This window comes from Lissotriton helveticus, chromosome 5_1 (assembly GCF_964261635.1).
Source record: "Lissotriton helveticus chromosome 5_1, aLisHel1.1, whole genome shotgun sequence".
NCBI classification, from domain to species: domain Eukaryota; kingdom Metazoa; phylum Chordata; class Amphibia; order Caudata; family Salamandridae; genus Lissotriton; species Lissotriton helveticus.
Window position 1 is genome coordinate 709,512,987 of NC_136065.1, and position 24,801 is coordinate 709,537,787.

Consider the following 24,801-nt stretch of genomic DNA (forward strand, 5'->3'; position numbering starts at 1 on the left):
TCACCACTCTGCACTCACTACTCTGCACTCACTACTCTGCACTCTCCACTCACTACTCAGCACTCACTACTCTGCACTCACTACTCACTACTCTGCACTCACTACTCTGCACTCACTACTCTGCACTCACTACTCTGCACTCTCCACTCACTACTCACTACTCTGCACTCACTACTCTGCACTCACTACTCTGCACTCACTACTCTGCACTCTGCACTCACTACTCTGCACCCACTACTCCCTACTCACTACTCTGCACTCACTACTCTGCACTCACTACTCTGCACTCACTACTCTGCACTCACTACTCTGCACTCACTACTCTGCACTCTGCACTCACTACTCTGCACTCACCACTCACTACTCTGCACTCACTACTCTGCACTCTGCACTCACTATACTGCACTCTGCACTCACTACTCTGCACTCTGCACTCACTACTCTGCACTCACTACCCTGCACTCTGCACTCACTACTCTGCACTCACTACTCTGCACTCACTACTCTGCACTCTGCACTCACTACTCTGCACTCACTACTCTGCACTCTACACTCACTACTCTGCACTCTGCACTCACCACTCTGCACTCTGCACTCACTACTCTGCACTCACTACTCACTACTCTGCACTCACTACTCTGCACTCACTACTCTGCACTCTGCACTCACTACTCTGCACTCACTACTCACTACTCTGCACTCACTACTCACTACTCTGCACTCACTACTCACTACTCTGCACTCTCCACTCACTACTCACTACTCTGCACTCTGCACTCACTACTCTGCACTCTGCACTCACTACTCTGCACTCATTACTCTGCATTCACTACTCTGCACCCACACTCTGCACTCACACTCTGCACTCACTACTCTGCACTCTGCACTCACTACTCTGCACTCACTACTCTGCACTCTGCACTCACCACTCTGCACTCTGCACTCACTACTCTGCACTCACTACCCTGCACTCTCCACTCACTACTCACTACTCTGCACTCACTACTCACTACTCTGCACTCACTACTCTGCACTCACTACTCTGCACTCTGCACTCACTACTCTGCACTCACTACTCACTACTGCACTCTGCACTCACTACTCTGCACTCACTACTCACTACTCTGCACTCACTACTCACTACTCTGCACTCTGCACTCACTACTCTGCACTCTGCACTCACTACTCTGCACTCATTACTCTGCATTCACTACTCTGCACTCACACTCTGCACTCACACTCTGCACTCACACTCTGCACTCACTACTCTGCACTCTGCACTCACTACTCTGCACTCTGCACTCACTAATCTGCACTCACACTCTGCACTCACACTCTGCACTCACACTCTGCACTCACTACTCTGCACTCACTACTCTGCACTCACTACTCTGCACTCACTACTCTGCACTCACACTCTGCACTCACACTCTGCACTCACTACTCTGCACTCACTACTCTGCACTCACACTCTGCACTCACACTCTGCACTCTGCACTCAGTACTCTGCACTCACACTCTGCACTCAGCACACAGGTTGGCACATGGGCAGTCTTTTTCTATGTCTATGACACCCAGGTTCCGCACTGTGCGCGCCACCAATATCATGGAATCTTCCACCACACTTTCTAAAACTCTATAGTCCGAAGCATAATAGGCACAGGACCAAATGAAGGGTAGACATTTGCTTAAAATAATCTTATTGTATTTATGAGAAGCAAAAGCGAGACTGTGAAATGTGCTGAATATCAGTTTGTTATGAATTAACAGAGTGGAGTTAGAGAACCAAGAAATGGTAATTTAAAATCCGGGTTAGAAGGAGTAGTAATCACAAGCTGAGCATCAACGGGCGCGAAACAGCGTGGTGGGCGCGCACGAGACGCAGCGTGGGCGTGCACATCAGCTGAAGATCGCCGGAGAAGACACCGAGTCTGCCTGCTGCCCTGACTGACCCGCTGCAGAGGGAAAGAGCCAGGTGAGTGGGGGTAGAGGGGGGGCGGCAGAGAGGGAGTGGGCAGAGAGAGAGAGTGTGTGTGTGTGCGTGTGTGCGTGTGCATGCATGCGTGCGTGTGTCTGTCTGTGTGTGTCTGGGCATGCCTGCCTGCCTGCCTGTGTGTGTGCGCGTCCACAGACCCTGGTAGGCTTGTGCACCGCTCTGTCCTCCCTTGAGAGCGAACTCGGCTGCAATAGGTCTCCGAGACCTAAAAAAGCAGCCCACAGCAGGAACTCGGACACGGGCCCCTAGGGCATTGCTCGAATGCCCGCATTACCAATCCGACGCTGCTATCCAGAGTTTCTCCCAAAAATGGGCAACTGCCCCTAGACTTCTCGGCAAGGCAGTAGGAACAACTAAAGAATGGAAGGACAGAACGTGACAGGGCACGTACTAACGGCCCGAATTAAATTGATGTATAAAAGCAAAATACATTTAGTTATTACATTTGCAGTCCCTGGTTTTACAAAGCAATGTATGCTGGTGGTTCAAGGGAAACCCAAAGCTGATGAACAAGGCCTTAACCCATTCTCTTCACCAGTCAAGATGCACGAGGTATCTCTAGTTTGCAAAAAGCGAGGGAAAATGGGAAAACGAAAATTATCAAACAAATAAGTCCTCCAATCTGCGTAAACAGTGGCGTGGGGAGTACCAACCATAAATTGATGACGCTGAAGGCAAAGGCGTAATCGCTGGAATATCAAAACAAGAAGGAATATATAACCAACAGCCTTCACACTGCAGCACTGAGTTAAACCCTGCCTGCCTACACCCTAGGGAGCCGTTTGTCAGGAGCTCAAAACCAGGAAATATCAATGCAGCCCCTCATCCTTCCGAGGTCGATAAATAATTATCCACCAATAGGGTAAATGTAACATCGATTGTTTATAGTGCTAAAAGACATTTTGGGGGGAAAAATACCATTTAGTTCAAGTTGCAACCAGTAGAAATTGTGATTCCTTCAACAGCTGGGAAACAGAACTACACAGGCGAGATCTCGATGGACTGTCCCAATGTATTTCTTTTTAATGCGGCATTGTGCCAGCACACTCCTTTTCAACTGGCACCGGGCTTAAGTAGCTAGAGAAGCGTGGCAGGCGCACAAATGCTCAATTACCAACAGGCACACGAGTCAATGTTGCACAGTGAGGGTATGTAACGTTTACAACGAAATTTTTACAACGCACTACCATTACAACGCAGGCATTACCATGCATACCATTACAACGCATTGCGCTGGGGGGCGCTCTAGGATAGGGAATACGTTTAATTTTCTATCCAACACCTTCCCTAGTGTCCACGGGGACTGGAGTTGGAATAGAAAATTATACTTACCACTATCCAGCACCTCTAAGCGCTATGCGTTGTAATGGTATGCGTGGTAAAAACCGCGTTGTAAAGGTATGCGTGGTAAAAGTATGCGTTGTAACGTCATACATCCCACAGTGAGCATGCTGCACATATCGTTATGTATTCTCAGTCGTCCAATAGATTTGGATAAGCGATTATTTCGTGCAATCTAGGCGCTACTTTTCTTATACTCTTAATAGAAAAAAAATCCATATATTAAAGGGGGTCTTTGAGCGGTGGCTCGTGAATTCCGGGGTGGCTTTGTCTGTCTTTCGGATTCCCTCTTATGATGGGGCATGGGAATGACACACCTATATCTGTATTTCCTAGTGGTACTCCTACTAGTGATACACGATTGGTTCAATGGGGGCTGCTCGGACCCGGCCTACAGGCTTGAGCTGAGCGAAATGGGGATAACGGGCGTTCAAGCCAAGCTATATGGGGAACCCATTCTGATCCGACTTCCTGAGGGGACTCGCTCAGTGCTCTTGGTATGGCGGGCCTCGCTCCAACACACAGGGTGGCTGGGGAAGCTGACCCAGTGCACCCCCCTTTGGCAAGGGGCCTGGCTTCGGGAAGTCAGAGGGCTGCAGGGTTTTAAATCGTGGGACCTTATTGGTATCTCCCAACTAGGGGACGTGTGGGAAAGAGGCTGGATGCTGTCCTTCCAGGAGCTCCAAACCCGTTACTCCTTACACTCCTCTCAACACTACGAATATCTGCAGTTGAGACATGCCCTCCTCACACAGATTAAAGGCGACATGAGGCTCCCTGAATGCAGCCCCTCGGAGTCTCAGACGCTAATGGGCGACTTGGGTGGGGGGGTGTCACGAACTTACCATACTCTAGTCAATACCATCCCCACATCATTGTACAAGTTGAGGGATCAATGGGTGGAATGGATGGGCCCTCTTGACGATGTGGACTACGCGATGCCCTTATGACCCCCAGAATAGTTACTGTCTCTGCCAAACTCAAGTTGATTCAGTTATACTATATATAGAAAACAAAAATATGAGGGAGGGTCTAAGGGGAGAGAGTTTTTAAAGACCAGCTTGCATCCTGTCCCCCAAACTTACAAATAACAACACACAGGGGATGCTAAGGGTCTAGAAAGAGACTAAAAATGACTAAACACTCGAATGTAGTGTGAAGCAGTAGTAGTCACTCTAAGGAGAGAAAAGGACAGCAATGTGAAGAGATGAGATATAGAATGCAGTGAATACCCATCAGCCCACCCATTGGCGGAGTCTCATCATCTGGGTTTTGGTTGAAAACTGGTATGTACAAGACACCTCACAAGGCCTGTGTCGAGGAATGCTAGTATTAGATCCACCAGTGAGAGAGACAGCCAGCAGGATATATTAGTAGGCTGAAGGAGAAAGTTGCAGTGCTCAAAGAAAGTGTGTGATTGTGAACAAAATGTGATATTTAAAATTGCCTGTTATGATGCCAAAGTACGACTTTATTAGGGAGGGTCAGCATAACGGCAACATTAAAAGCAGAGTGATGATAGTGTGTCCAAAAATTATATATACTACTATAAATTATAGATGATAAATGGTCAACATGTTTCAGCCTGGCAAGGCTTTCGTCAGGACCTATAATGGTACACTACTGCAACAGTGAACAAAGAAAAATAATGTAGACCTACCGGTAAAGAATTACTCTATGGTAGGCTCATATCATTGTGACAAGAACTCTCCCATAATTGATATGGGGATGGCCTCACCTCACCTGAGCCGGCTCAGATGCCAGACCGAGGCAACGACGGACAGAGCGGGGCCTCTTTGACCTGAGCGAGTGCCAGGTGAGGTGAGGCCATCTCCATATCAATTATGGGAGAGTTCTTTTCACAATGATATGAGACTACCATAGATTAATTCTTTACCGGTAGGTCTACATTATTTTTCTTTGTTCACTGTTGCAGAATTGTACCATTATAGGTCCTGACGAAAGCCTTGCCAGGCTGAAACATGTTGACCATTTATCATCTATAATTGATAGTATTATATATAATTTTTGGACACACTATCATCACTCTGCTTTTAATTTTGCCGTTATGCTGACCCTCCCTAATAAAGTCGTACTTTGGCATCATAACAGGCAATTTTAAATATCACATTTTGTTCACAATCACACACATTCTTTGAGCACTGCAACTTTCTCCTTCAGCCTACTAATATATCCTGCTGGCTGTCTCTCTCACTGGTGGATCTAATACTAGCATTCCTCGACACAGGCCTTGTGAGGTGTCTAGTAAATACCAGTTTTCAACCAAAACCCAGATGATGAGACTCCGCCAATGGGTGGGCTGATGGGTATTCCCTTCATTCTATTTCTCATCTCTTCACATTGCTGTCCTTTTCTCTCCTTAGAGTGACTACTACTTCTTCACACTACATTCGAGTGTTTAGTAATTTTTAGTCTCTTTCTAGACCCTTAGCATCCCCTGTTGTTGTTTGTTGATTCAGTTATACTACCTACACGCTGCGTATCTCACCCCCCTGTGCCTGCACCAAGCGGGGTTACGTCCAGATGCATCCTGCGCGCGATACCAGCATGTCCCAGACAACTTCCTCCAAATGGTTTGGTCGTTCCCCCGCTTGGGGCAGTACATGGGGTCCATTGAGGGAGAATTAATGGAGCAGCTAGGCTGGGAGGTTCCCCATGATCCGCGACACTCCTTGTTGGGAATCACCGATGGCTGGATGGGTCCAGGTCTGACAAGTTGTTTTACAACACAGCTATGATAGTGGCCAAGCTGGACATTGCGGGGGCCTGGGTAAGCCCTAATCCTCCCGCCCTGGAGAAATGGCAAATAGGGGTGGACTGGTGTGCGACCCAAGAGAAAGCCATGTACACAGCGAAGGGGCATGCAAAGAAATTCCGTAGAGTGAGGGGGAAGTGGTTGGGGGCGGTTGAAGGCCCTGATTGACTGGTTTCCAATTTTTACTAGGGTTTTTGAAGGAATCTAGATTGGGGGGTATAACGATGAAGTGACTGTATTTATATCTGTGATTTCCATGCACTGGCTGATTTGTTCTTCCTTTATTTTTTTAAATCAATAAAATTTGCTTATCAAAAAATAATACTGCAGCTATGATGTTATTTGGAATTGGTCAGGATTTAGAGTCTGGAAAACCTATGTTTAAGCATCGTTATTTAATGTTTATGGCCATGGCTGTAGCTCATCTTTGTGTTGCTGCTTCTTGGTTGCAGTCTGAGGCCCCCGTCTTTGAAATGTGGCGAGCCAGGATGTATAATATATTTAATTTAGAATTTAGGTTATATTTAGCAAAAGGCTTAAGGAAACGAAAGATTGGTATTTATATTCGGGGGGGTGTTTCACAAACATATGAATGTTGTAAGTATGATGTAATTTTGTGATTCTGTGGATTAATAATAAAAATTAAAAATAAACATTACTGAATAAACCATAATATAGCATAACACGACAAAGCACTGTATGGCTCATCATAACACAGCACCATAACAATACACAGCAAAACACTCACAGGATAGCACAGCAACATGACTTCCAAAGCAAAGCACAAAACAACACAGTAGAACATAAAACACCATAGTACAGCATGGAGCAGTATAACACACTATAACACACCCTAACAGAACATATCCAGCAGAGCATGACAAAACAAAATCGACCCCAATATAACACAGCATAATAGAGCATAACACATCATAACATTACTTAATACAGCATAGCATCTCAAGGCAAAACATATCATAACCAACCATAGGAAAACACATCATATCACAGCACGACATAACATGATATATCATAACATAATATAGCACAGCACAGTTAATCATAATGCAACACTGTAGCATAACACAGCATAACACACTATAAATTAACAAATTACAACACAATATGGCACAAACACGCATAATGTAACACTGTGTGACACAAAATAACACACTGTAACATAAGAGAGCAAAATACACTACTACTCAACATATCATGCTGTAATATAATAATGAATAGCACAGCACTGCACAACATAACAAAACACCATAACATAACATGCCTCTATTGCACAATACAATATAAACACAACACATCAAAATAGAACACTGTGTACTACTGCAAGATGCAACGTATCACAACACACCATAGCAATTTATGACTTAACATACCACAGCAGAACACCACAAAACATAACACACCCTAGCAGAGCACAGCGTAGCAAAGCATAACACATCACCAGTCTCTAACGACAGGGCCAGTACTCTGCTATATGAAGTGACATTTTGCTGGCACCCTTTCCTATATCTTAATATATGATTTTATATGGGCAGCTTTGATATTGGTGGTGCCCCAGGGGCAGTCGTATAGTGAGCAGCTTACAGCAGCTTTTTGTTATTTTCTGGTGCCAATCTAAAGGACTAATGTGAGCTGTGTATAGATGGAGCTGTTTCACAAGAAACGTTGCACAAAATCGAACAGCAAGGAACCAAGGAAGAAAACAAAATGCTAGTCTGTCCAGAGTGCCTAAAATCAGGACACCATTTATTCCTAGATTACTGTGCTTGTTGCCAATGTCAAAATGATGTATACATTATTACAATTATAAAACAAGATTTTTGTTTCATAAGGTTATCTACAGTTGTAACAATTAATACAAAATATTGTTAATTAAAACCAAGAATTGTTAACATTGCCGTTGCTAGTTACGGCCATCCAATTCATAACTAATACATATATTTGCTTGTTTCTAATTACCCATCAACACATCAACTCACATTGCTTTTATGTATTTGTCATTGTGGATTTGCTGCAGTTTTTAACAATTGCGTTGCAGGTGGTTCTTAAAATGCATAGCAATTCCCAATATATTTCATGTACACTCAGATAATAACATACTTACGCTTGCCTATAGTTTGATGTAAAGTCATTTCCCTTTTCAGTGTCAAATTGCAAGTCCTTGGGCAGGTCTTTGTACTGCCGAAAATCAAGGCTCAATGGAAAACCCTGCCGCCATTCCTTCCACCTAAAACATAAAATCACGCTTTGTTAAGCCTTAATGTTTGTTTGTTCTTATGTTCAAAATTTCAAGATGAATGTACATTATCCACAGATAAAGTTAATTGCTGATTAAAAATAGGTTCCTATATAACATTTGTCAAAACATAACAATAATATATAATTTAAAAAATGAGACAACATTAAGTTTGATATGAGGCATGACCACGCAACATGGCACACTAGCCAAACTTCCCTAGGGCTTAGAGACATGGGGTACAATCCTACAAGAATCGTACCCGCTTGAATCACACAAACGCCTGCTATATGATCTCCTGCATATTACGGAGGATAGGTCCCCTGGGTTGCGGTCTGATGACACCAGCGTACCGACACCAATGGGAGCAAAACGGGCGAAGAAAGAAAACACAAACCGGCGGCGCTTGCCTGGAGGCCTCCTTGTGACAGCGCTGACTGGACCTGGAGTTTAAAGAGAGGCCACCTGCGAGCCATGGATCGTGCAGGGCAATATAAGTGCTGGTCTCACGATTGGACATGGAGTAAAGTGCATTCTGCCTGGGCCACAGGACAAGGAGAAGTCCCTGAAGAGAATAGCATGGGTGGGCCAGCTGGAGGTCACCGGAGGCAGGCCTGTGTGCCTGGGGACTTACGGACCTACATGCAGCTGGCTCTTGTGCATAGCTGTGGAGAACTCTTCAAGAACTGCATCTGCTAATCAGGACGCCAGCCTAGCTGAGCTCTCTCTAAATTGATTGGATGTACATTAGGTACACACCAGATTGGTTACTGGGTTACCCTTGTGAGTCCCTAGTATATGGTATCTTAGGTACCAAGGGCATAGGTACCCCAGAGGCCTACCAGGGGCTGAAGCACGTGTTATGCCACCCCTGGGAAGCCTTCCAAAATGACACCACAGGTCTGCACATATTAACCTATAAGTCACTCCTATGGCAGGCCTTGACTTTTGTGTGAGAGGGTGCCCTGGCATGAGCTGAGCCACTCTGCAGGTTTCGGAATCCCTTCCTTATAGCGGTTCTGTGATATGGCCTTACCATATACTCTTAAGTGCATTATAATCCTCGCAGTTAATGCTAACTTTGGTTTGGCTTTATCAAAACATGTCGTGTTTTGTGTCAAACACTTTGGAATACTACCCCCATGCCAGTTCTGGCAGTGGGGGTAGCATTCCACCGTTCTAGAAGGAGAAGACATGTACACACTTACTTTCCCGGTAATAGTTTAAAAGAGCCCCAGCATCACAAAATGGATGCTGCTGCCACAGACACGAGTCTGACATCCTGCTGCTGGACAAAACTCCGTCAGGGGAGGCCTGAACAATAGGTTTGCTGTCCAGGGAGGTGCCAGCATCTCCCCAGACAGGCTTTAGTGTATTGGGGCAGGGTGGGTTGCATTCAGTGAATGCTTTTCAGACACTGCCTGGGGCACACAAGGTGCTCCATGCATTTCCCAGTTCAAACCGGTTGCTGGGGCACTCAGCCCCAGATCTGGCGCGAAACTGGACACAAGGGAAGGGGTGTAACCACCCCCTCCCCAGGTCCTCCCATAGGTGGGACCCTAGAGTTAGTCCAACCCCTAAACTTAGTATAAGTATAGGACCCCATTCCCTAGGACTTTAGGTTACCCTGGACGAAACTCTGAAGATGAAATCTTGGACCTTCGACATTTCATATCGACTGGAAGACAGAAGAAATCTCCCTTGGGGTCAAGGAGTGACTCCCCTGTTCAAACAGGCACCAAAGAACCAAATTCCGGTCTGCATTTTCAAGGCTCCTGCCGGATCCCGAAGAATCTGCGACACAGGACATGAACTTCCAGACATCTCCGAGGCTGACACAAGACCCCAGCTGAGATCTGTAGCTATCACGAGAGACGTGGGACCAGAACTCCTGAACAAGTTTGCAAGTGCATCTACTTCCCGAAGTTTCCCAAAGTTCTGCATTGGGCTATTTGTTGCCCTTGCCCCGAGCACCTTTCGCATTGAAGTTGAGAGGCCTACACTTCACGAGTGTTCCATGGGCCCGCTTTCTTCACCGCAGCTTGAGGCTCCTTCGCGATCTCTAGTCCGTTGGCTAGTGTGTCCCCACGAAGGACAATCCTTTGTTTCTTGGGTTTTCCTAGTTGCTCCAGAAGTGCCCTGACTCCCCTCCAAAGGGTGAGACCCTCAGACCTTGCTGGTCTGCACCCAAGCCAATCTTTGCATTCTGCGTGGGTTGCTGTTGCCAAGGCTTGTGGGGTCCAATCCGGATACTGATGCTGCAGCACCCGACATTCGACGTGGGACAGCTCAAATACAGCTCATGGTTGTTGTCGATGCCTCCTGGTCCTCATGGCTGAAGAGTCAAGCTTCACCTACTTCACCCTAAAGCACCTGACCTCAGCTGGTATCTTCTTGTCGCCATCCTGGTCACTGGCTAGTGACCCTGACTCTGTCTCCACTGCTTTCAGGTTCTTCAGATCTCCGATCCACCCTTGGATCCATCTGGACACTTTTCCTCTGGTCGCCTGCAGCATTTCTTTGCAGCTCTCCATTGAAAACGATGACGAAACACGACACGAAAAGACACCTATACACCCGGCTTCCCAGGGTGAGGTAACACAAGTACTTTGGTGCTCCCATGGGTCTTGACTCTTGAAGTGTCCAGTACTGAAGGGGATCCACCGTAGTCCACTCCTAAGTGTCCCTAATCTTTAACTTTGTAACTTTAACTTTCGCCATAAAAGTCAATGGTGATTCGCAGCTGTTTTTAGACACTGCACGCGTCCCCCGTGGGTCTCCTGCGTCCCTACTTTGGGTGGTTCCTGCTTGACCCAGCGGTTCTACAGGCCCTAGGCCTAACTTCTAGCTCTCACGTGGTTCTTATACCACTATTTTAGTATATGGTTTGTGAGGCGCCTAGGGCAGAACGTGTTCTGTGCTATTTACTGTGTGCTATTTAAGTTCTTGTATTGTACTTTTACTTCTAGCCTCATAAACAGACTAGAGGGGTGTGTTTTAGAATAGATACCTATATTTTATATATATGCCTGGTGTGGTGCTCTTTCATTTGATCAAGAGATTATAGACTGGTAAAACAAGCTGCTTTACATTCCTTCAAGACTTAGCCTGAAGGCTGCTCTCCACAGGCACCTCTAGGATAGCTTTCTCTAAAGGTTGTCTTAAACCTACCATAAATAGGGGTCATTTGGACCGGTGCAAGGTGCCCACTAGAATAGTGGACATCATATGCCAGGCCAACTTCTCACAACAATGAGCAGAGATACTCTGGTAGGGGATAGTCAGCCATGGAGGTAGAACATTCACGTGGACTGAGCGGCGGATGGCAGCACAGATCTCAAAATGCTATGCGCCACAGCACAGGGAGCAGAGGGCCCACAGCAGTTAGGTCCACCCCCTACAGTCGCACTGACTTGGAAGGAACGCAGAGCCTGGGACACCTGAGCATTGCAGAGTTATCCACAAGAGCAACAGAGAGTCTTAATTGAGTTGCAAATTATCACACACATCAGAAGAATTCATGGGCGAACTGCAGTAGGCAAAGACAGGGCCAAAAAGATACTCTGATATGCCACCCCAAAGGCAGGGTCAATCTGGCAGGAAAAAACGGAAAGTAAGGACCGCAGGGACAGGACAAGAAACCATTGCCATTGGGCTTTCCGGTAGCAATACAAGGTACATGTGAAGTTCTCGAGGGAAAAATCGACATGGTCAAGATAGAAGTCAATCTACTGATAGGGAATATTCAGAAAGTGGCAGACCGAGTAACAGAAGCTGAAGGCTGCATCGAATATGGGAAGTCACAACTCTAAAACCCGCTGCCACAAATTTTACTGCCTAAGGTGCTACAATGACAGATATACTAGAAGACATGGAGGGGCGATCGAGGAACAACAACCTTCGATTATTTGGATTCCTAGAAAGAATCGAGGGCCCCTCAGCAGAATAATTTTTAGAGGAATGGCTCACGGACATGTTGCACCCCTGAAACTCTTCTAATTTTTCTCCATAGAAAGTGCGCATTGCTCACTGGCGAGAGTGCCGCCTCCTGGTGCCCCTCCTCGTGCACTGATTGCAAGATTATTCAATCAGAGATAATGGGTTGCCATATTGCAACATGTCCGCAAGTCTTGGCCCCTGAAATACTAAAACACCAACATCTTGGTTTTTCTCAACTACACCAAAGTAGTACAGGTAAGAGAAATACATTCCTGGTCATTAAACATAAACTGAAAAACTTAAACTTCCAATAAAGCCTGATATTCCCTGCAAAATTACGCATACAGCATGGAAGCAATGTGCACTTTTCACCACATTAAACTTTTCATGGGAATGGCAGGACACAGTGTTGGGAGCAAGCAGTGGTGCAGGAAGATCGGTGCCACCGGGTGCCGCAAAACCCAGAACTGAGGGACGGCCACAGTGCAAGGGGTCGGGGACACCAAGGTACATGGAATTGCTGGAGGTCAGCATGCCAAATCGAGGTTCAACCAGATGGAACACTACAGAAAGCACCAGAAGACTCCAACAGCAATGAAAGGCTCCCTGAACAGGACTCAACAGAACAGGCACCTGGGGAGGAGACTGCCAATAATGAACATTAAGGACCATACTCGGTAGCCCAGACCAAGTCCGGGGCCCGCTGGGGAAAGAGAGAATGGCATCCTCCTGGCAGATGCTCTGAACTTGAGTACAGCGCAGAGCAAAAAAAAAAATTTGCTTCGGAAGTGCAGTCTGGAGGGCCCCAGGTGAAACATGCACATGAGGATTGAGAAGTTTAAGAGACTGAGACAGAAAGCGAGAAACAATATAACACCTTGTGCCAGGAGCACTGAGAAATACACACCCCAGAAAGCTAACACTATGGGGTCCATTAGGATATCGGGCGGATTGCCACCGCCAGGGTGGCGGTGGCCAGCGCCACTCTTGCGGAGGCAATCCGCCCGACAACCACTCTCGTTTTCCCCTCCGCCAGATTAGGATGGCGGAGAGGACAGCGGCGGACGGAAAGACCGTCCGCCGCTTTACCGCCCGCGGCGGTAATAGATTAATATGGTGGCGGTGTCTAATGGACACTGCCAGCCATATTACGATGGCAAAATGTGTGGGCCTTTCCGCGGCGGCAATGCCGCCACGGAAAGGCAGGCGGAGATTGCTGCGGGGGCCCCCTGCAGGGCTCCCAGGTTGCCGCCACTGTCGGGGGGGCACATGGGGGGTACCTATGGTACCCCCCCACATTTACATATGCAAAGCGGCAGGCACCGCGCGGTGCCTGCCGCTTTGCATGTGTGAATGCGTCAACTTATGTTTTACATTGTGGCGGGCGGTGCAGAGAGCACCGCCCTCCACAATGTAAAACATATAGGATGTGCCCGCCACTGTGGTGGGCACTTCCTAATACCCCTAACGGGACCCCCGCCTTTATGGCGGGCGGTCCCGATCTCCGTTAGGGTGGCGGGCGGACAAAGTCCGCCCGCCATTCTAATGGACCCCTATGCTCACTGCTAGTGCAGCGGAGAGAATCGTTTTCCTCAATCATTTGGGGTCCATTGGAACCTTGACAGGTTACCATAGGGGTGGGAATGTTGAGTTGGGTGGGTGAACAGTTGTACTGCACTTAGAGTTGGATAAAATGGGAAACCATCCATTAATAAATGCACCCCAACACGTCACAATCGGGGGGACTAGCTCCACTGGAAGACAAACCCCTTGTACAACATGAACAGCATCTAAAAAAAATTACTTGGAATGTACGTGGGCTAAATTATTTTTTAAAAGTCACCGAATAGCTCTTACCTGAAGCAATATTGAGTTAGTGTTGCGCTACAGCAGGAGATCCACATTTGTGAGCAAGACAATCCAAAATAAAAAATAAAAAAAATGGAGGGGACACATATATGCAAAGTCCTACTTTAGATATGCCACAGGGGTCTTAATATGGGTGGCTGTCAATGTCCAATTTTCCTTGAAAGATACAGTAGTGGACTGGGAGGGTAGTTATGTGAACGTTGACAACTGAGAATTTTCCCTGGGATAGTAAGGAACCAAACTCCATACATACAGGCTGAAATTATTTGTCCTGGTGACCTAACTGTGTGCTCAATGTAGGAATTGATAGACACCTCCCATGACAAAGGTTCGAGCCCAATGTGACTAACAATATACATGAAGCCAAGGCAGAGATGGGATTTATGGATCTATGGAGAACACTCCACCCAATGAACAGAGCATGCTCCTGCTTTGCACCGACCGCTGGTACACCCAGCAAGCTAGACTACCTGCTAGTACAAGTCTATTGTAGTCATGAGTATGAAGGAGTGATATACATGAGAAGGTACCGGTCAAACCATTCTCCACTGAACTCATAGCTATGTGGCAGGGTGTGGTGTAACTAGGGCCCCCCTACAGTGGTTAAATGCCAATGCCCTGTCTGATTCAGTGGTCTTCCACTGGCTCACTGAAACACAAACACAGCTAGCAGTATTGCAATTGAATAAGAAGCAATGAACGTGGTCATCTGTGGGAAGAGTATGACCTGCAGCGGCAGGGTAAAAAATGAACTGGAACAAACACTCAGCGTACAAGAAAAATGATTGATCTCCTAGAAGCCTTGCTGCTCACACACCTACAAACACCCTACAGTGGGCAGCCAATCGACCACACTAATTGATGCGTGGGACAGAGGGGACAGATTTACCATTAAGACATACTAACAATGTCTATACAGAGAAGAGGGCAAATCCAGCCGCCTACTGGTGTGGCTGATTCGCGCCATACTGCAACTCCAAGACAGGCTGACATGACTAATACAAACCCAGGGAGGATTAATAGCATACTGTTAAAACACATGGAAGTACTCTACTCGCAAACACAAAGGATGATACACAGAGAAGAGCCAAATATATTGCAGACCTCTCACTAGGCAGTCTGTCCCCTGAGCAGAGGGAAGCACTTAAGGCTCCGTTGAGTAAAGGGTTAATTATGACGGTGACCAAGAATATGACAAAAGTGAAAACAGAAGCAGGGGATGACATGTCAGTGAAGATGTTTCAACAGAATAGGGGCCTTCTAGGGGATAAACTGCAGGCAGTATACCACGAAGGGTGCAGAGTAGAAATATTGACTCAAAAATATCGTGGGACAGAAATATCACCACAAATATATCGTGGGGAAGAAATATCAACAACAAAAATATAGTAGACAAGAATATCGACTGACAGGTAAGTAATATCGATTACATAAATATCTTTGTAATAAATATTGTTTACAAAAATATAGTTTACAAAAATATCGATTTATTAATAATTTTATGTATTTTAGTGTTTTCAATGAAAATTGTTTGTCATTTTATTATATGTTTTAGAGTGTTACTAGTTATTAATTTATTTTAAGCTTAATTCTGCGTTTTTAGTTCCGTAGCGGGTTGTGGGTTTATAGGGGAATAGGGTGGGAAGTAATTAAATTTTATAAAATGTATTGAATAATTAATGTGTTAATTGATTAATTAATAATAGTTTAATAATTAGTTGATAATTAATTTCAATTAGTCAATTAATAAATGATCAGGTTATTGTTTAATTAATTTTAGGTGTGTTGTGGTTTTTATATGTGTAAATTGTGTGAAGGGTGGTAAGTAAAAACATTTTATTGATTAATTAGTTAATACTTTTACATTAATTACTATTAATTAATTAATAATTATTAACTGTAATTGTGTAATTAATTTTAGGTGTGTGTTTTGGTGTTTATATGTGTAAATGATGTGAAAGGTGGTAAGTAATTAATTTTTTATCGATTAATTCATAAATAATAATACATTCATTTTCATTAATTAATTAGTCATTATTAAATGTAATTGTGTAATTAATTGTAGCTGTATGTTGTGGATTTAATAGTGTTAAATAATGTGTAATTATTTTGTTATTATCTTTGTTAATAATAATATATTTACATTTACATAATAATTATGTTTAAATTGGAAATTAAATTTAATAAAAATGTTGATGGTTTTGTTTTTTATTGTTTTGGGATCCAGCGCTTTCCCTACTGTTGCACTCACTGGAGTGGGAATGGTAATTTTTACCCCTTTGCTATCCAACGCTTTCCCTACTGTTGCACTCACTGGATTGGGTATAATCATTTTTACCCCTACGCTATCCAACACTTTCCCTACTGTTGCACTCATTGGAGTGGGAATAGCAATTTTTACCCCTACTCTATCCAGCACTTTCCCTACTGTTGCACTCTCTGCAGTGGGAATAGTCATATATTACCCCTTCATTATCCAATATTTTAACTACTAATGTTTTTATTTTGTTATTAAAGGTATGTATTATTTTAAATAGTTTAATGTGTTAATTAAATATAAAATATTGTATTTTAAATTATTTATATATGTGTTTATTTTGTTTTTATATAATTAAAAAAGTTTATAAATTAAATAAAGAAAATAGTTAAAATGTATTTAAGTAAATATATGTATACGTACACATTTTTTGTGTTTATATTTATTAAATTAAGTTTATTTGTTATAATTAGTTCAAATATATATTACATTTAATTTATTTTGTTAATATTATTTAATTAATTTATTTTAAGTTATGTTATTTTTTAAAGTCAATATTTTTTACATCTATATTTTTTACATCAATATTTTTGAGTTCCTAGTACTGTACTGACCTGTTTAAGTATAGGGGTTCGATATTTTTGTAATCGATATGTTTACATCAATATTTTTTTCATTTATATTTTTTTAATCGATATTTTAACATGGAACCACAATGAAGCCTATACAAACGTGATACTACTGTCCTCTATGAGAGAGGTGCGGATCAAATTATAACCTAAACCCATCAGAGATCCATAGAACGTCTCTTCTTATTGACTGCTGTCCATGCTAAATGTAGATGTTAAAATATTAAGCAAAGTCTTGGCCAGCCATTTCCTTGAAATGATGGCTGCCCTAGTGCACAAAGATCAATGTGGCTTCATGCTGCATAAGAGCACATTGCACAAGATAAGTCAGCTCATGCAAGTACTCCACACTGTAATAATGTCAGAACAGGATTGTGCCCTAGAACGTCTCAATAAAAAACAGGCCTTTGATTCTATCTCTTGGGGAATACCTATGGGAGCGTATCTGGGTTATGGGCCTAGTTCAGGCTTACATTAAATGCATGCAGCTGTTATACATTAAACCGATGGCTAGGGTCCGAACCGCAAGCATAATCTCAGAACAATTGGACATGGGTCGTGGGACACGACAGGTCTGCCCATTGTCGCAATTATTGTTTGCTTTGGCAATGGAGCTGCTGGCCTGCACACTAAGGACAATGATACGCCCCTTGGTAATTAAAATCAGAAACTCTATACCTCCAGCACTCGAATTGCTATTGTTGTATGCTAAGACTGAATACTGGGAGATATTAGGACTGAGTATAAACCATGCTAAATTTAAACTTTTCTCTGCTGCGAGAGTATGTGACTACGGCACTACCGAAATTGGATATGCCATGGGTGACTTCTGATTTCAGATACTTGGGCATTGAATCACACTAGACAAAGCAAATATGTATGTATGTATGACTTCATTGTGATTTACTTAGAACAAACACTAGTAGTTGATGCAGGAAGAGATACCCTGCCACTGTGCGTGTATGTAGCAGATCTTTGAAGGTTAGTCTGTCATCAAAAATAATCCCTAAATTACTCCAATTTCTCACTGGTGACAAATGGGAGCCAGGTTCGATTGGCCACGAGCTAGATGACCAAAAGAAAGTGTCATTGCTCAGAAGAACCTCTGTTTTTCCAGAGTTTAGTTTTGGACAATTAATCTTCATCCATTTATTAATCGGGGCCATGCAAGAGCTTAAAGGTTCTGCTGTTTCTTCCAGGTTGCTGGATACAGAGACAATTAGCTGGGGATCATCTGCTTAAGAGGCAACTGAGAAGTCGAAGGACTTAATAAGCTTAGCCAGTGTGGTGACATACAGATAAAAAAGTAGAGCTCAACGATGAGCCCAGCTTCACACCACATGGCAGCCTGACTTGATCTGAGGAGTATGCTCCCCTCTCCACAAATTGCACCCTATCTTATAGGAAGGATTTGAGTAGTTTGAGAGCTATGTCTTTTATTCCTGTGTCTGAGAGTCGAATAATATGGATCATATGGTTGACCGTATCAGGGGCCGCCGAAAATCCAATAGGATCAGTACGGACTTCCCTCCTGTGTCTAAAATAGATCTTAATTCTTCAGATGCCATGATCAAGGCAGTATCTGTGCTTCTCAAAAACCGAATTGAGTTGAGCACCTTAGTTTATTGGCATTTATAAAAGTCGTTAATTCTAAGTTTAAATCCTTCTCTAGAACTTTTGAGGGAAATGGATGCCTGGAAATAAGTCTATAGCTGCTCGGCTCTAGCACATCTAGATTCAAAGTAGGATTATTTATAAAGATACCATCCAGTGAATGCCCTGCTATATTGGTAGGATGCTTCACCAAATGTTATAGCTCACAATTGCACATGATGTCACCCAAAGACATTGTTTCACAACCATCCAGTTTTTCTAAATTAAATGTGCTACCATCCCACTTCTGTTTAAACAGTCTCCCCTGAGCCAGCGAGCTGACAAGCGTTTGGAGATGCATGTGTGTGCCAATAAGAGGTACTGAGACCTGAGAAGACTGTGCCAGCATTCTCAGCAACCCCTGATATAATTCATGTTTTTGATCTCTACTGATGAAGGATAAATTGCAGAAACAAGTGTCTAGAGATAAACAGCACTATCTGCACCAACTTTGGTCAAAAACTACAGATAATACTCAAGTAAGCATAAAAATAGTACTGCATTTGCCATAATGCTAAGGGGCACACTGTGCTGTGATGTGAGGCAGTGTGATTCCATCCCCATTCAACATGGAAATTGAGCTGGATAATCTGGAAAACTATACAGTAACACAGCTCAACAGGTTCTGACAAGAGAGAAGGGTATTCACAAAGGGAAGCGACAAAAAGGCAAAGCTTCAGAAAGCCCTAAAACCATGGGCAGCAGCCCACCAGACAAATACAGAGGATTCAGAGGTGGGGTCAGAAGCTGGGGAGCAGGACCTGTCAGGAGGTCGTGCCATGCAACCTGCTGATGTGGAGCATAACATCCTCCCAGGACTGAAGTCTGCAGCAGACTAGGCAGCAGTGTGCCTTTAATGAACCTTTCCCCAGAGGAGCAGACAGACAGGAAGGAGAAGAGGAAACTAAAATTGGAGAAAAGGCTGGCAATGAAAGAAAGAAAAATGGCCCATGAGCTCACGATGGGAAAACTTGACATCAGAGCCCTAGGAGAGGGGTCCAGTAACAGTAATGGTGGCAGCATACCTGCAGTGTCCACTGGTGATTCCAGAGTCAGGATATCCTAGGATATGTTGGCCAGTTATGTGTTGGGGTATGACATAGACAAAAGGTTATGAAGTCTATAAAGTAGGTCAGAGTGCACAAGGTCACTGAGGAGTTCTATTGTCGTCCTCTCTGGAGGTATATGCCCTTGGTGGGGAGGGACACACTCCTTCCACATAGGTAGAGGACCATACTTGCTACGCTTTAATAAATGTCATCCTAGAGAGCAAGTTTGGACTGAACCCTGAGAGGTATAGGTTCAAATTCAGGTGCAGCCAAAAAATCACATCACAAACAGCCCGATGGGCTGGGTGATGGGCACCAAGGTTGATGACTATTCAGGGCTGTGCAAATTGTTTTGAAGGCACACATGCTTGATATTTGTTTTCTAGAGCTGTGCCAACGCCTAGTTGATAGTAAGTTAACTGATACCAGGAAACTTGTGGAGGAGGTGGACATCTGGGTCTGCACCAGAGTGTCCAAGAAGGCACCTGGGAGGGACACTCAAAAGGGTGGTCAGGGTACCCACCTGAAGAAGGAGGGAAGAGATAAAAAGACAAAGTTCTCTAAAGGTCCCAAAACAACTGACTGGGTTAAGGGTCTGGTTCTCTTTCCAATTTGGCCACCAGAAGATAAACTATTCTCACAAAGGTCAGCAGGCCAAGCCCATCAAGTACTATGAGTGCTACAAGTATGCACAATACAAGTGGATCCCAATCGTACAAAAAGAGCACCTCTTCCCACTGGAGTAAAGAATCCAGGGGTGGATAGTGTAGTAGTGGGGGAGGAGTTTGTCCCAGTTAATGGGGGGATGAGTTAGTAGGTTTACTCTAGTGTCCCTGGGTGGCAGTGAGAGGGTTCCAAAGAGCCAAGTGTCATCAAATACTACTAAGTATAGGCAGTTGTTCACCATCAATAGGCAGGGTGTGGAGACTGAGGTATACAGGTGCCAGCATGACTATGAAAAGGAGTTAGCAGATGCCCCCAGAGCAGGTAATTACAAATGATTTCCACCAAGTTGTGGTGGCTAACAACAGAGAGGGTCACTACCCAGTGGCCTTTGTTTCCCTTGAGTAGGAGGGGGTTACAGGTCTTCTGAAGGTTGCTGTGAGCCCAGCTATGTCTGTGGAATGTTTGTTGGGTAATGACCTTGAGCACACTATCTGAAAGGAAGTAGAGTTGAAAGCTCATGTGGGGTTATCTAATTGGATCTGTGCAACGACAAGGTCCAAGGCTGCCCAGGAAGGGAGTTCAAAATTACTGGTGCCTTGAACAATGGTCAGGCCAGCTGCTAAAAAGCAGAAAGACAGACATTGTGGAAAACCAGCCCCTGAGTTTCTTCCCAGTGAGGTGGATGGGACACATGCAGTGGCCGCTCCGCAGCCCCCATGAGGAGAACACTGCTTCCCTTGATTACCTACCTATACTTGCTGGGTGGTATGTAGAAGGAGGACCCACCAAGTAGGAGTTCTGGAGGGCACAGAGGGAGTGTCAAACTCTTGAGGGCATGAGGAAACAAGCTGAAGCACAGGCAGCAGGTGATGTCTCTGAGAGTTATCACATTTACTAGGAGGACAACCTCTTTTATAGTGTTGTCACATAATCCTATGAGTGTGACAACAAGGGCCCTGGTGGTCCCCCAATCCTACAGGACCTTCCTATGGAAGCTGGCCCACTATATTTCCCTGGCAGGACACTTGGGCCAAAACAAGACCTTTGCAAGGCTAGTCTCACACTTTTATAGGCTCGGTATCAAGAATTTCTCAGAAGCATTCTGCAGGACTTGTGCAATCTGCCAGGCTAGTGAGAAGATAGGGCAGAGGCTGAAAGCCCCTCTTAATCACGTGCCTGCCACTGGCACACCCTTTAAGCATTGGGCCAATGCATCCCCAGACTCCATCAGTTGACAAATGTATTCTGGTTCTGGTGGCTCATGCCACTAGGTACCCATAGCCGACTCCTCTAAGGAAAATGACTGCATTTGCAGTGGCAAGGGGCCTGTTGGGGATTTGTACCTGAGTGGGTTTCCCCAAGGAAGTTGTGTGTGACTAGGATACAAACCTCATGGCTGTATACATGCAGTCACAGTGGAAGGAGTTAGAGGAAGATAAAAGTTTTCCACTCCTTACCAACCACAAACAACTGGGCTTGTTGAGAGATTCAACACTAGCCTGAAGGGCATGATTAGAGGACTACCTGAGGCCCTGAAGAATAAGTGGGACATCATCTTACCATGGCTAGTGTTTGCCTACAGGGAGGTACCACAGAAGGGAGTGGGCTTTAGCACTTTTTAGCTTCTGCACAGGCACCCCGTTAGAGGACCTCTGAGTTTGGTGAAGGAGGGGTGGGAGCAAGCTCCCAGGAAGATTTCCCAGGATGTAGTAAGCTACTTCAGAAGCTAAATGGCTACATTGTGGAATCACACTTCTGACAACTTACAAGCCAGTTAGGCTGTGATGAAACAGTGGTATAAACAACATTCTACCACTGTGAAGTTGCAGCCTGGGCAGATAGTGCGGATTATGGAATGTGTGGAACCCTGGGACCTCTAGAACCATGGGTTTGGTCCCTATGAGGTAACTGAGTAGAAGCGTAAGGCCTTGCATCAGATCTTACATCAGGGTACTGCCAGATAGCCCTAACAGAAGGTCTAAGGAGAGGTCAGCCTTCTCTACTCCAGAGGGCCACTACACATTTGTGTGATGCCCTTTGGACTCAAATTAAATCAAAAAGAGCTTTATTCGATTTTAGTCTTGTAAAATCACAAACGCAAGCAGATAAAAGCATGTAAAACAACATTTCATAAAAATATCTTAAAAAAGCATGTGCACACAATTACATATTTAAAATCGTCATTTCATAGAGTTGTATAAAATACGTATGTACACAATTCCAATAATTAATTATATACAACTAGGCTTATTCAAAGAATGTTATCGCTGTAATACGGTAAATGAGACAGTCCTACATAATGTACGATATTCAATTTCTACTATCGAACAGTAATCAAAGATTATTCCTTTTCCTTGCTCTCAGTATGCTTTCCAAGAAACCCGCCATCTCCGATGCAGTAATCATTTTCTTTTTGTTGTAGATATAAAAAGGCTGGTCGACATTGTCTCCATCCACCTGATTTTAGTAGGGGCAAGATCCATCTGGTTCTTTCCTTAACATATAATTTGCAGATTAAGATTGTGTGAATTGTTGCCTGTGGGGAGATACGTCACAGGGACAATGACATAGTTCTCTGGACCATATATTAATTTCAGGGTAGCTAATTATTGGGTGAAAGGTCCCGAACCTAAAGCGCATTAAAACATACCTGTCATACCCTCCCCCGGACAGCGGAGGAGGTATGGTTGGATGTAGTAGGTGATTATGGTCAGCTGATGTTGGATGACCGCAGCATTGTTAATCTCCATTACCAACCGGTTTGCTTCCAGGTGGGCCATGCAGATTGCCTTAAACTCCTTCCGGTTAACACCGCTCAGTGACTCTGGGAATGTATAATACTCTAGATGCCCTAGATCATGCACAAAGTCTTTTATGTACTTTAACCAGCTAATCTTTGTAGCATGATCCAACTTCATAGAGTCCCTTATTATTTCTTGATTTAGGCCTGTACTGCTGGAAGTCCAAACTCTGTGCCAAAAAAGCACAGGTTGTACCCGGATGGTATCTGAGATATATGGTATCCCTAACTCACAATGACAGTTATAAAGGCGGAGCTAGCAGGAAGAGCCAATATGAATCGGAGAAAAGCATTTTCAATCAATTGGATGGGGGAGGGATCATGAAAACCCCAAATTCCCACCCCGAAAATGGCCATACTCATGCACTTTTCTTGGTAAATTTTTAAGAGAATTTACAGGGGTCTTCTGCCCACCTTTTTTGAAAAGTTTTTAAGGGCCGCAATTGATTTCATGACCCCAAGTGCCAGTACTATTAAACAGGACTCCCAGGTATGTGAACATATTTGCGGATTCTATCCTATATTTCCCAGCTTGGAGACTCCTGCATTTATTTCTCTTTCGTCCACAAGTCAAGTTTCATCTTCCCCCGGGGAAGGGGCTGGAACATTACCTAGGTTTACAGTAAATGGTGTGGCGGCCAGTAGTAGATCTAAAGTCTGTGTGCTACTTTGACTTTTGTATGTTGGCCGGGCTCTAAAGATTGTGTCACATGCCTGGCTTTCACTCAAAGTGTGTCCTGATTTTCCTACATGTTTTTCTTTCGTTGCCTCTCGCCTAGTTAATGTCTTGTTTTGTCCAACTGTTGGTGATTTTAGTTGTGTCCCAGTCCCTATCCTGTTTCCATTTCCATTCCCTGATACCCTTTCGCGTGTCAGCCCTTTCGTTACTGTCACAGTTTTGTTCAAGTTTGAGCTCCCTAATTGAAGTGGTCTACCAGGCCCACCTGTGTTGTGTGTAATCCCCTTATGTAGAGCTAAACTCTGGTTTTCAAGGTTTTTTTCAGACCTATTTCAATATTTTCCAGCCTAGTTGTCAGAATAGTAATGGACTGGTTAACTGACTCAATAAAGTCTTTTGCCAGTGTAGGCAGATTTTTCATCTCGATCGGGGGTACCTTGCGTTTATTTTTTGAACATGAAATATTTCGACTGCTTGTTTTAGGCTGATTTTCACCCTGTTGTCCCCGTTGTTTCTTTGTTATGGTCTCCGTAATGCAGCCTCATTCTCATGAATTGATTGATTGATTCCAGTCTGTGTTTTCCAGGTCGCGACAGCCAGCCAGCCACTTTGTGCAAGTGAGCGAGCGAGCGAGGATCAAGGAGGACTCTGCTCCGCCGCTCCTCATCCTCAACCGCAAACCATTAGCCCCCCCCGTAGCAGCCGACACCCAGGAGTGGGGGAGCGGGGGAGAGGAGAACCGGTCACGCCGCAGCCGGAAAAGAGCCGGAAAAGGAGCTCCGCAATTCAAGCCCCCGCAGCAGACGGCAGCCAGAAGCAGGTGAGCCGTAGCCGTGCTACGGCGAAAGAAAAAAAGGAAAAAAGTGCCGAGTGAGCAGTGGCGGGGCCGTGAT

General features: G+C 44.6%; 1 protein-coding gene across 1 annotated transcript in view; it reads right to left on the minus strand.

The window, feature by feature from the left end:
- The window catches only part of LOC144754856 (polyunsaturated fatty acid 5-lipoxygenase-like), an 880,896-nt gene that overhangs the window by 714,874 nt on the left and 141,221 nt on the right, over positions 1 to 24,801 (minus strand). The window contains exon 4 of the mRNA XM_078643117.1: positions 8,236 to 8,358. Within this exon, the coding sequence (XP_078499243.1) occupies positions 8,236 to 8,358 (123 nt within the window). The remainder of the gene's footprint in view (positions 1 to 8,235; positions 8,359 to 24,801) is intronic.